Consider the following 13,059-nt stretch of genomic DNA (forward strand, 5'->3'; position numbering starts at 1 on the left):
CCCATCAATAGAGTTATACATGGGTTATACTAGTTGCAGGAACAGGCCTTTAGATATTAAACTTTCTTTGATTTGATTTTTTCAGCTCAATGATGATGATGGATGATGGGGCCAAATTTTCCACCACCACTCTTCTTCTATCTTCAGCTTCACAGATGTTTCATTTTTAACTTTCCTTTCCTGTCATAATATATATTTTGTTTTTTTTTTTTATATTTAGCCTTTTTTTTTTGTTAAGAAATAAAATATGTTATATATTATAGAGAGGAGGAGGACAAGCTCTTCTTGTTGTTGTCCTGGGTGTCCCTCCATGAGGATGCATGCACGCGCACGAGCAACCTGGAGTGGAGTTTGTTTATTTTGTTGCAGCAGCATCCATCATCCATCACGCCACCGCCTCCACCACCCTCTGTCTGGACTGAGAGGAGATCTAGACCCACCTCCTTCCAGTTCAGAAGTCTTGTGTAATACCTGTGTAATACCTGATGCTTTTTATTTTTTTATTTTTTTTTTTTTTTTTTTTTTTTTTTTATTTTTTTTTATTATTATTTTTATGGGCCTGGGGCTTTTGCCTTTTTTTTGAGCTTTTTTTTTTTCCTTTTTTTTGCCTTGCTTTCCTGGGCAGCTCCTTCCAGGGGTTATATAAGAAGAGCCAGACCTGCCTTGGGAGACCTTCTTCTTTCCTTCTTTCTCCTTCTTTCTCACTTTGTCTCTGGCTCACTGGAGAGGCCTACATCCTGTCCATGTCAGATCAGCTTTGCTTCAAAAAGCAGAGCTTAAAACTAAAAAAAAAAGATAAAAAAAACTGAGCAAAGAAGTAAAAGGCTCCTGCCTGTGCACCCTTTAGACCAGACAGACGCAGCATGAGCTGAGCTGTGAATACCCGCCAGCTGTTGTGGATGTATATATGGCCAGGGGCAGCATGCAAGCAAGAAGCAAGCTAGAGATAACGATAACAATAACTAACGTCTGTTAGTCTATAAGGTGCCACAGGATTCTTTGCTGCTTTTACAGATCCAGACTAACACGGCTACCCCTCTGACCCTTATGGAGTGCTTCCCTAGACATGGAGGGTCCCTTTCTCCCCCCAGTGCACTGGCATCAGCCATGGAGAGTGCTCCAGAGATTTCATTAGCTTTGGCTCCATCTACCAGAAATCAGGGGACAGCTTTGATCTCTCAAAAGACTGTCAAATGTAGGAGATCCCACTTCCCTGACAGACAGGCTAAGTCTCTACTTAGATGTGGGAGCAACAAGGAGACCTCATATCTCAAAGCAGGTACTGGTGAGACTCCTATCAGTCACAGTAGCAAGGCATCGGCACCACCAAGGAAGACTCCTTTCATGAAGCCACGGACCAAGAAACCCACCGCCAAACAGCAAACAGTGGTCTCGTCAGTACCAGAACTGGACAATTCCACCTGGAAGGACTCCTCAAAGAGCATGGACTCTTTGAAGAAATCATCTCACCTGATACCATCTACCATCACCCAGATTTCTCCAGAGTGAGTTTATCATCAGTACCATCTCCAGTATGACTGGAGGGCTTTCACCCATAGATGCAATCCTCAGTCTCATAGTGACTTCCAGGTTCCTCCTTCATGAGGACCATCATGTCCTGGAGTAACCCGACTGCCCCCTGCTGAGGGGTACTGGGAGGACTTTCCCACTGGCACCTGTGTACCAACTGGAACCAACATCCACTGGTACTGCTGCATCCTAAAATAAAGACTCCACCAGTACCATCATGATTGCTGGATTGGCTCCGGATATCAATCCGAGCCCCTGGTACTGACTCCTTTAGTTCCACCACTGAACATGGAAGAGGATACTTCTTATTCAGACGTATCCATTCAAGGCTCCATCACCTACCCATTCCACCCTATATTCCTCAAGGTGTTCCAAGGGGGCAAGATCCCAGGAACCAGCCAATGGGTGGCCCATCAGCCATGGCAAGAACACTCTGGGGGCCCTACTCCTTTTTCTTACGCCCTTCCCCAATGGGCTTTTTGGGGACCAAGTCTACAGATTACCCTCATACAAGAGCACTCACTAAGATTCTCGGCCTCCAACATTTCAGGGCCCTCCTCCTCATCCCACCAGAAGAACAGGAGCTGAGAATAGAGGAGGCGACATTACCACCTTCTTCATCCCTACATGAGGCAACCATTCTCTGCCATTCTATGCATATGATTTCAAAGTCTTATCCTGCGGACCCACCTTCACTTCCTTGCTAAAGTTTCATCAGCGTTCCATATCAATCAGGACATTCAACTAGTGGTCTTTTACTCCAAACCTCACTCTTTGAGGGAAGAGACCAGCCTCCATACTCTGCTTGTAAGAAGAGCTCTGACTTTCTACCTACCTTCAGGAATTCCACCAGACTCTTCAATTCCTCCGCCAAGAGGATGAGGGGTCACTTTATTTCCACCTAGATGCTATCTAAATGGGTTTCAGGTATATTCTTGCATGCTACGAATCCTTAGGAATGCACCCCCCTCCTGAAGTCACTGCTCATTCAACTAGGGTTCAATCCCACTTCCATAGCCTTACTTAGAAAGGTACCCATCAAGGTAATTTGTAAGGCAGCCAACTGGCCCTCTGTTCACATGTTCTTTCAACATTATGCCTGAGTATATATCTCCAGAGCAGCCTTTGGTGAAGCTGATTTATACTCTGTACTAAATTTGCCTCCTCAGCATCCTCCTGCTCATTGAAGAACTGCTCGGGGTGGGGGGGTGTCTCCTGACTTGGAGCTCTCACAGGGACAATAACTTGAAGGAGGAGGAGAGGTTGCCTACCTTGTAAAGCAACTGGAGTTCTTTGAGATGTTTTGTCCCTATTGGAGCTCCACCATCCACCTCCTTTCCCCTCTGCTTTGGGGTTCTACCAAGCTCTGAGGTTGAGAAGGAACTGGAGTGGCGTGGGTCCACTACTCCCTATACGCCCTCGTACTGGAGTACAAGGAAATGTATGGTGCAGGTGCAGACCCATGGACACTACTAACAAAAAGATCTCCACTCAGGAGTGCATGGGCACATATATATCCTCATGTGGTGCACTCATAGGGACAAAATGTCTTGAACACCAGTTACTGTACAAGATAAGTAACCTCTCCTTTTATGGTTAAGACTTTGGACTGGGCCTCAGGAGGTCTGGATGCTATTTCTGACTCGACTGCAGATTTCTTGTGTGATCGTGGGTGAGTCACAGTCTCTCTGGGCCTCAGTTCCCCATCTGTAAAATGGGGACAATAATACTTCCTTTCTTTGTCTTGTCTGTTTAGACTAGAGGGTAAGCTCTTAGGGATGGGGACGATCTCTTACTGTGTGGCTGTACAGTGTCTGGCACAACAAGGCCCGGAGCTTAGCTGGGGCCTCTAAGTACTGCAGTAAAGTAACAATGACTAATGCAGATACAGCCCAGTTCTCCTCCCATTGAAGTCAAAGCAGAACTCTCACTGACTGTGGCTCCTTTTATTTTTAAGAGACATTTTCATCCAATATTGGAAATATTGCCATTCACACACACTAGCATTTGGAAGCTGCCTATGTAGAAGGAAGTATTGAAACATCAAAACTGCCCTTGTACAGGCCCCACCTTTTGGCATTTGATTTCATTGATCACTATAGAAGATAGTGCAGTTGCTGTTTTGAGCCATGCATATCTAAGTCAAACTACACAGAAATGTTTGAATTATTCCGCATGCTGGACTGGATGAATTTGGATCCGGGTCTGCTGATTACATGATGTGCTTTGACTTCTGAAGACTTTCAGTCACTGAGTCCAGGAGGCTTTTATCATCTTTATCTTTAAGAAAAGAGAGAGATAGAGAGAGGGGGGGGCATCATTATAACCACTGACAACTGACTAACCATGTATTGTTTACTATGGTACTTTTGGAAAGCGCAGAGAGATTCCCCGATTAAAACACACCAGTACATAAATGCAAAATATTTTTTATCATGACTTTCATGGGACGCAAACATGGCAGTTGAGTGAGTTCCAGTTTCCATTAAAACCTCTTTCCTAGTTTCCCATAACTGTCTCAAATAAACCACTTTGGGGCTGAATTTTCTGGGCATTGTCTCAGTCCAAAGCTATTTCACCCCATAGAAATTTGAACAAAATGAACTCAGCAGCAGGGATTCAGGGTGCGGGCTCTGGGTGGGAGTTTGGGTGCAGGAGGGGGCTCCAGGCTGGGGCAGGAGTGTAGGAGGGGGCGTGGGGTGCAGGCTCTGGCCGGGAGGCACTTACCTCAGGCAGGATCCCTGCCTGCCCTGGCTCTACGCTGCTCCCCAAGGTGCCTGGCATGTCTGATCCCTAGGCAGAGGAGCCAATTGGTATCTGGCCAATGGGAGCTGTGGAGCTGGCACTGGGGGTGGGGGCAGCGCACAGAGATTCCCTGAACACCCCTCACCTGGGGCCACAGGGGCACATCGGCGAGACAGCACTTGTGGCTCCAGCCCCAGGGGCAGGGCGCCGAGGCTCAGGGACTGGTGTCCGGCCTGCGGCATGGAGACTTTCCGTGGGCTGGATGAAAAGAAGCAGTGGGTTGCATCTGGCCTGTGAGCCTGTGGGGCCGCCCTTAGCCCGAGGCCCTGGGCTGCAGTCCCTAAAGCCCCTGCATTAATCCGGCTCTGGCCAGGCTCATTACTGGTCAGCACAGAAATTATACTCCGAGGGTCTGCTCCATGAATAGTTAAGATCAGTGTGTTCACACGTGCATTTGAACGTTTTCTCTTCTTGGGTGCCACCCTTATCCTAGAGTGATCTGTAATGTTCGGAACACACAGGTAAAGACAACTGAAACTGAAACCCACAAGGGAAACCTACCAGCTCTAGATCCTAGTCCGGGCTGGACTTATAACTCAAACTAAGCTGCTGAAACTGTGGTGGGCTCTCTGGGCTGGAGTAAACTCCAAAAGGTAGGACAAGCTCCCAAGCTAAGTTCAATTGCCAGGCTGGAGCATCTGAGTCACACCAAACTTCCAAGCTGGAGTAAGCTTCTCAGCTCTGTCACACTCTCAGGTGGTGGTGAACTCCTGAGCTATATTAACACCCCCCAATCCCCCTAGCGCCCCCCCCATATATATATATATTCTGGCCAATCAGCCCCTTCCCCCTGCTCCCAAAATGGAATCTCACAGCCAGAGCAGACACTGTGACCTCTCCCATTTCCACTGAAAACTCCACAGACACCTAACCCTAGATAAGGATAATTAGAGGGAGAAACCAACCTTGCAATTGGACTCTACTTTCTAATCTCTCCTTCGGACTCATTAAGGAGTTTTAATACTATTTTAACACCTGACCTCAGGAGGAAACATTCATGAGAGGATGGAGTGTGAGGTGGGAGGCCTCCAGGATCGCTCCCTTCTCCCCCAATTAGAGAGACCAGCGTTATTTAGGAGGGCTATGTTCTTGGCCAGACTGACAGCTCTGAAGTCTCCTATATATTTGCAGAAGAGGTACGTCATGGGCAGCAGCAGTTTTAGGTTCTCTCACACTTCCCCACCAATGTGCTTCCTCATTGACCTGCAGTGACAGCCCCTCTGTGGGTTGTGGGGGAGGTTGGCCTCCACAGCACATTGACACCTTTTTTCTGCTGAGTCTCCTCAGGGGGCAGCTAACTAATGTGAACAGTGATGGTGGTTTCTGCACGGAATTATATCATTCTCCAAAATACTACTAAAACTAGTCGTGAGCTGCAAACAGCTTCTACTTTTCACCTAAGTGGAGCAAACGTTCTTTTCATTGTGAGGTCGGCAGTGGTCAGATTTAACTGAGCGAGTACTCCATGTGTGTATATTGTATACAGACACACTTATATATATAAAAAAATAAATACATCTAACTGAAAATAAAATTCTAATTTGAAATAGCAAATGGAGAGTAACCATCACTCTTTGCCATCGTACCAAGTTGAGTTACTGGTACTTTTCCATTAGCAATAGAGAAGAAAGAACTGAAACTTCAGAGTGATATCATCTGCACTTGTCAGCCAGCTGTGCGAAGCAACAGTCACCTACAAAAATAACACTGAAAGATCCATCCAAATATAGCCTCTCCTTATTGGTGTATCAATTTCTATGCCGGGTAACGTGTCTCTCAGCTTTCATTTAAGAGAGCAATGACATGCCATGAGGCATCAGGGCTTATGCTTGGAGAGAACAGAGCTCAAGAGAAAGCCACTTCAGCCCCATATTAAAATAAAGGCATTTGATTCCATAGTATAACTGAGACAAAGGCCATGGGATGGAGAAGTATTCATTTTAAATATTTCCTATTTGAGGCATCCCTTCAATTTTCTTAAATTCTCCCATGGTGATATATAGAAGTGTCAAGCTCACCATGGAGCACCCTCCTGGGAGAATTGCCACCTGTGCTGAAATGAGATTCAGCTGATTTTCATGGGTCTGATGTGTCCCTGTGAGGTCATTCTGCAGAGCAATTATATAGTCTCCAGATTCGGGGACCATGACACAATGATGCTGCATCTCCACGTTGTGGTGTTAGGGCCTAGTGCTGCAACATCACCACATGGAAATAGAATTATTTGGTCCCACAGGATAAATACAATGGGAACCCTCCCCTTCCCAGCCAAACTATCCTGCTGCAACCTAAGGTAAAAGCCCTATTGAGGTGGAGAGCATTCTCACCACCAGGGAAAACAGAGAAATGGCCAAAAGCTTCATGCCTTTCCCTTGAATTTTTCTCTACAACAGAAAATGAAGGGAAAACCCCATGAAAATGGCAAGATGCCATTCTCAGAGCACATAAGCAAATTGCTCCAAGGTGGAGGTTTGCCACGTGTGCAATGCAAATCTCCCAGAACTAGGCATATTTTGCCCTTGATCCATTGTGTGAATTCTTGAAGGAATACGATTCCATTCACCAAGCAAAAGTATGGCATTTCATACTGCTCTGCTACAGTACCTAAAAGGGGCTGATTCTGCCCTCAGTTGGCTGGATATAATTCCTATTGACTTCAGTGGCAGCTGCACCTGTTTTAACTTAAGGTAGAAGTAGGCCTATTTCCAGATATGAAAATATGTTCTTCAGACTGGGCCGGTTCTCCAGTGCCTTGCAATCTGGGAAGCCATTTACACCTACGCAAAGCAAGTGCAAAGTGGGTGTGAAACATTACCATTCTGATTTGGAAATGTTTTACATGTACTTTGCACCTGTGAAAATGCCCACACAGTGTGCAAAGCACAGCAGAATCAGGCCTCTTATCTGTCCCAGTGGTCTACCTGCCATGTAAATTCAAATCTGGAAAATAAAAATCTTGGGCTGGATTGTGCTCTTGGCTCTAGCAGAGTAAATCCAGAGTAACTCTACTGACTTCAAGTATTAGAGGGGTATCCGTGTTAGTCTGGATCTGTAAAAGCAGCGAAGAGTCTTGTGGCACCTTATAGACTAACAGACGTTTTGGAGCATGAGCTTTCGTGGGTGAATACCCACTTTGTCGGATGCATCTACTGACTTCATGTGCTAAACTTTGTCACGAGCTGCCAGTCCCTGCATGGGTGCAGAAAGGTCACGTGCACCAGAACATGATATTAAAATGTAGGGTACGAAAAACCCACACCCTGAGCGATGCAGCTATACCAACCTAACCCCCAGGGTAGACACAGTTAGGTCGGTGGAAGAATGCTTCCATTGACCTAGCTACCATTGCTCAGAGTCATGGTGTTCGCGCACGGATGGAAAACCCCACTTTCGTTGGTGTAGGATGCGTCTACACTATGGGGGTAGGCCAGGATAGCGACAGCACCGCAGGTATGCCGCTGTAGTCCCCATAGTGTACACATGGCTTTAATTTCTTTGTATGGAAACTGGCAAAATGATTTTTGCTCTTGGTCAGTTCTTTCGTGAACACTGCATAGAAATCTGTAGCTAACTACACCTGCTCTGCTGATGATCATAATGGGTCTGACTCAGCCCAGGGCCTACACCCATGGAAACTGGCATACAGTCCATGCAGTGCCCTGGCAGTGAACTCAACAGAGAGGGAAGGTTGAAGTGAGGAATGATGGGGGACAGCATAGCTCGGAAACCTATGGTGCTAAGTGAGGAGGGAATGGCCAGTGCCCATTCAGTGTGTTCCCTTAATAAATGCTGTTGGTGAAGCTCCCAGCATAACATAAAGCTATCCTGCCCTGGCAGGAAATCCCCACAGAGGGAGATAGCCTCTGTCCCCAAGTGGGGTGTGTGCAGGGGGTCAAGCTGGTGTAATTCATTGGGGCCAGGTGAAATTGGCTCACCCAGTGCAGTAAGCACACCTACGCTGAGAGATCATGGGAGTATATTGTGGTCAGAGATTTCAAATCAGCAGCTACATGGCTGGTGGAGAATCGTTGCCAAGGAAAGATGGAGGCTGAGAACTCAACTCACCATATACAGTCAACACGCAGCTGCATTTCTCCTTGCCCAGCTCGTTCTCAATGGCCACGGTGTAGTCTCCGCTGTCCTTGGAGCTGCAGGTGGGGATCATCAGCGTGCAGACGCCACTTGTTGAGTTGTACCAGAACTTAGAATTGGCCGTGATGTTCACGTTGCCTTTGTACAATGTCACCACCGGGCGGGGGTTGCCCAGGAAAGCACAACTCATGGTGCAGTCCTGGCCCCGGTGCACTGCATGGTTCTTCAGCGGAGCAATGAAGTGGGGGGCCTGGCGCCAGTCTCTCTCGTGATACTCCTTCAACTTGCCACTGAAGCGCTCTACAAGGAAACAAAGGGATCACCACTGCTTCCAAATGTGTAAACCAGCCGTGCATACCTCCAGAGAGATAGCCATACCCTGCTGGCCTCTGGGTTCTCCTTGCACACTGGTATGAATCACAAGTAGTGACTCCAATCAACTCAGTTACACTGGTGTAAAACTCAGGCCCCGAGCTTCTTTTTCCCAGCTAGGGAACACTAGGTGAAGAGCAGAGGGAACGAGTAGCATGTCTCAGTATGATTATTCTTAGCACTCCACCAGCCCTCTTCATTTATAAATACAAATCAGGAAGCAGCATGTTTGGTGGGGAGAGCAGGGGGCTGGGAGTCAAGACCTCTGGGTTCTATTTCCAACTTTAAACACTAACTTCTCATGCCACTGTAAACAAGTAACTTAACCTCTTTGTACCCCATCTGTAAAAAGGTGTCAGATTTTTCTGCTTCATGTAGATGTTGCGATGCATAATTTCTCTAGTTAATGTCATTACCTTGAAAAAAGGTGTGGGATCTTTGGATGACAAGGTATGTTAGAAATGAAAATCATGATAATAAATTATTACACATGATTGTCAACTGAAGTATGTAAACCTTTCTGGGGTGGAAGCATTACATCTCTGCATAGTTGGCACTGAGGGATTGGCAGTATGCAGAATGCTGCAGAGAGCCAAGGAGACTATTACAAATGGCAGTGTGCATTGCAGGATTGTGCTACATTTTTCAGCCATAACCAATAAAGCATTTTGAAAAAAAAACTTCCTTTTTTATATATCTACTTTTCCCACCAGTAGGAGCTCCAGCTGGGTAAAATTCCTTGATCCGAAAATTTAATATGAAAGGGCAAAATTCTGCTCTCAGTTACACCGACTTCATTCTCAGAGCACAGTTTGCTGCTTTTCTCATGACCCTTAGGCTGTGACAATAAAGCAAAGGCCGTCTACTTTTCTCTCCAAAATGTGCAAGTTGAAAACTGTCTGTCATTTTCAATGGGAGATAGGGAGTAGTTCTCTGCTGCAACTGTGTCCTGCTATCCTGCATAAAGAATGGTTATCAAGTGCTCTAAGGCACAGAAAACCTAATGGTTCTTTTATTGACCCCTGATTAACATGGTTCTAACTCCACTGTTAGTCCGTATTTACAGCAGTGTAAATGAGATTCAAATCAGGCCTGGAGTAGAACCAAGAAAAGAACACTATGATGGCCATAGTTGGAAGTTTTCTTTCTTGGTGACACCCTAAAACAATGGAAACACCATAAGAGAAGTGACATGATTGTGTCTAGATTATATGGCACAAGAAAGACTGCTGTTAAATACACATATGACTATAAACCATCTGTGTGGCATCTACAGTACTAACAAGATTGGAACTGTTATAGCAAAATGTGCACATGCTCCTTGGAAAATTTATCTGCAGCTGTCCAACCTGCCTGGTTGGTTTGTGCTAATGCCCTGCTTATTAAACTAGACATAGTCTTGCATGACAAAGTTTGGATCTGGATCCTAACTATCTCCAAGCGTCTGGATGTGGGGTTTTGGTTTGGCCCATTGTGGGGATACGGACCACTTATGATCCTGATATGAGCGTCCCTTGAGTGAGGGAATGTTCAGCTTTGGGGGTTTGTTTCGGGCCCATCTTTAATGAGGACATCATCTCATCCACTAAGCCTGAACACATCAGGTAAGAGTGGATGGAAACAAACTGGGGGGGGGGGGGAGAGGAAGAGAGGTAGAATGTTAAATAAGCACCACATCTAGTGGATATCACAAGTTTTAGGAACTTTTGCACCCTACAGCTTATATGTTTTTTACAAAAAAAAAAATTGTTATGCCTCACAGATTTTTTTGCTATTCATTTTGGGAACTGTCTGAATTCAGCCAGCGATGAATTGGAGGGCAACCTAGTAGTAAAAAACGAGAACTCACTCATGTCAAGACACAACTACTCTCTATTTACACATACACACTGAGAGAATATATTATCCTCATTATTATGCATATGACTCTAGGTAGCATCTAGAGGCCCCAGTGTGATTACATGCTCATAAATGAGATGAGAAAGCGTGGGAGAAAGGAGATATTTTTGTCTCCATTTTATAGATGGGGAACTGAAGAACAGAGAGGTTAAGGGACTTCTGTGACCAGGCTGGGAACTGAAGCCAGACTTCCTGGGTCCCAGTCTAGTGTTATCTATAAGAGCACCCTTTTCCCTCCCTGTACATGCATCTATTCTAATATTTACCTTTGTCTTTAGAGATGTGCCAGGGCTCCTTGGAATCCAGAGGGTCACTGTCTCCAATGTCGTTGCGGGCAATAACTCGGAAAAAGTATTTCCTCCCTGGGACCAGGGCCGTGACAGTGTACTTGTTACTGTAGACTTTCTCAGCTGCAGTGAACCAGGTGGCAGTTCTAGCGTCACGTTTCATGATGACGTAATGGGCATGCCCATCATCCATTATATCTGGGGTGTGATCCCATTTCAGAGTCACGGTGTTCGGCACTTCCTCAACCAGCCTCAGATTCTTTGGTGGCCGTGGGAAATCTAACAAATAGGAAACACCTTTAGGTATTTGTTTCTCTTATTTGGGAGCACCCCTCTATTTTTTTCTCTCAAAGCAAACCCTTTTCAACCCAGCTGCTGCCTTGTGAATTGCTTATGCATATCACTGTGCGTCTAGCAAATTCTGGTACTGCACATGCACTCCTAAATTTCATTCCCTTGGACCTTTCCAGACCAAAGAACCTGGAATCCCCGGCAGACTAATTGGCTCCCTGTCTAAACCCAGTTGTAGCCTGGAAGCTAGAGCTTTTGCTATACTGTACCTGCCACATGTACTTGGATGTCATAATGGGCTTCACCATAGTCGTTTCTAAGGAGGATCCTGTACACACCAGAATCAAAGCGCTTGGTGCTGTGGATGAGGAACTGGGAGTGGTTCTTGCCTTTGGTGATGATCTCTCTCCCTTTTGAGGGAATTCCATCTTTTTGCCAGGTCACAGTTGGTAGAGGGGAACCCTGTCCGAGATAAATGTGTAAAAATTAATGGTGGTCTTAACTTTCAGGATATAATAGATAACTCTGAACCTAAAATAACAGTGTCTTAGATGCAAGCAACTTGATATCACCCAAAATACTCCAAGGAGAGCACTCCCAGGGAATTTTGGCAGTAGAAATACAAGGGGAATGTATGCTCTCCTGGTATTAGGCCAGATGCTCAGCTGATGTAAATGGACATAACTCCACTGAAGCCAACTGAGCTTACTCCAGCTGCAGTTCTGACCCTTAGTTTTGTTTCAAGATGATGATGTTGCCAAGATTCTCAAACAGATTTTTAAAAAAATCACACTTCCCCCAGCATTACACTTGATGCAGTGGTCTCTACTGACTCAGCAGGAGGGATTCCAACATTACCTCGAGGCTAAAGTTTATCCCTGTTTAATCTTCTCCAAGCACTTTTTAAAAGCAGAGGAAAGGGCTGGTGCAATAGAGATAACACCTCAGCTCTAGACAGTGCACCAAGAGGTTACCCCAGGGGAAACTGCAGCTTCTCTACTGCAGTGAATTCAAGTTGGCATAGAACAGATGACCCCGCAGTCCTGCCTTAGGGCCAGCTCCTGCCATCCCTTCTGTGCCTGTGGTGATGACTCTCAGAGCTGAAGGGACAGGATTGAGCACTTAGTCCCTGTTGAGTCAAATCTCCCATTGATTTTTGTTGGAGCTGCGTCTGAGATAGGACAGAGCCAGGACTGCAAGATTCATCCCTTAGGGGACCAGATCCTGCTGTCAGTTAGTCTAGTGTAAATCAAGAACAACTGAATTGTAATCAGGAGTTAAATTAGGAGGAGAGGTGATGGTGTATAACTCTACTGGTGAGCCCTCTCTTCTGGGCTCCTGATTTGGCTGAGCAGCCTTCCCTCCTCCTTGGCCAGTGCAGGGAGAGCTCCCTGTTCTGTTCCAATCTACTATAACCACTGATTGTCACCAGTGAAGTTACTCTGGCTTTAGGGCCAAACCTGTGAGGTGCTGAGCACGTCCTGTGAGGTACAAGCACCCTGAGCACCCACTGACTTAACGACCCTCAGTAGAGTTCGAGGGTGCTCAAAGCTTTGTAGGTGCTTGGCCTTAGATGCCACAAACTGTAATGTTTCCTTTAATAAATACGTGGCCCATATTAAGTCCCCACTACAAAGCACGCCGTGCCTCTCAGCTCCTAACAGGGAACATTCTTGAGAGCTTTAATACAATACAATAAAATATCTCGAGACCATCACAGTGATGTAGCCATTGGAACAACTGGGAAAGGCTTGACTATGTAACAGCCACAAGTCGTATCCTG

The 13,059-nt window shown here is 45.9% G+C and overlaps 1 protein-coding gene across 1 annotated transcript in view; it reads right to left on the reverse strand.

The window, feature by feature from the left end:
* Positions 1 to 3,461: 3,461 nt before the first annotated feature.
* Positions 3,462 to 13,059, reverse strand: part of IGSF22 (immunoglobulin superfamily member 22) — a 197,232-nt gene continuing 187,634 nt past the window's right edge. The window contains 4 exon segments of the mRNA XM_039533179.1: positions 3,462 to 3,810; positions 8,401 to 8,727; positions 10,965 to 11,264; positions 11,546 to 11,738. Coding sequence (XP_039389113.1) covers positions 3,743 to 3,810; positions 8,401 to 8,727; positions 10,965 to 11,264; positions 11,546 to 11,738 — 888 coding nt within the window. The 3' untranslated portion in view covers positions 3,462 to 3,742.

Source organism: Mauremys reevesii, linkage group 4 (assembly GCF_016161935.1).
Source record: "Mauremys reevesii isolate NIE-2019 linkage group 4, ASM1616193v1, whole genome shotgun sequence".
NCBI lineage: Eukaryota > Metazoa > Chordata > Testudines > Geoemydidae > Mauremys > Mauremys reevesii.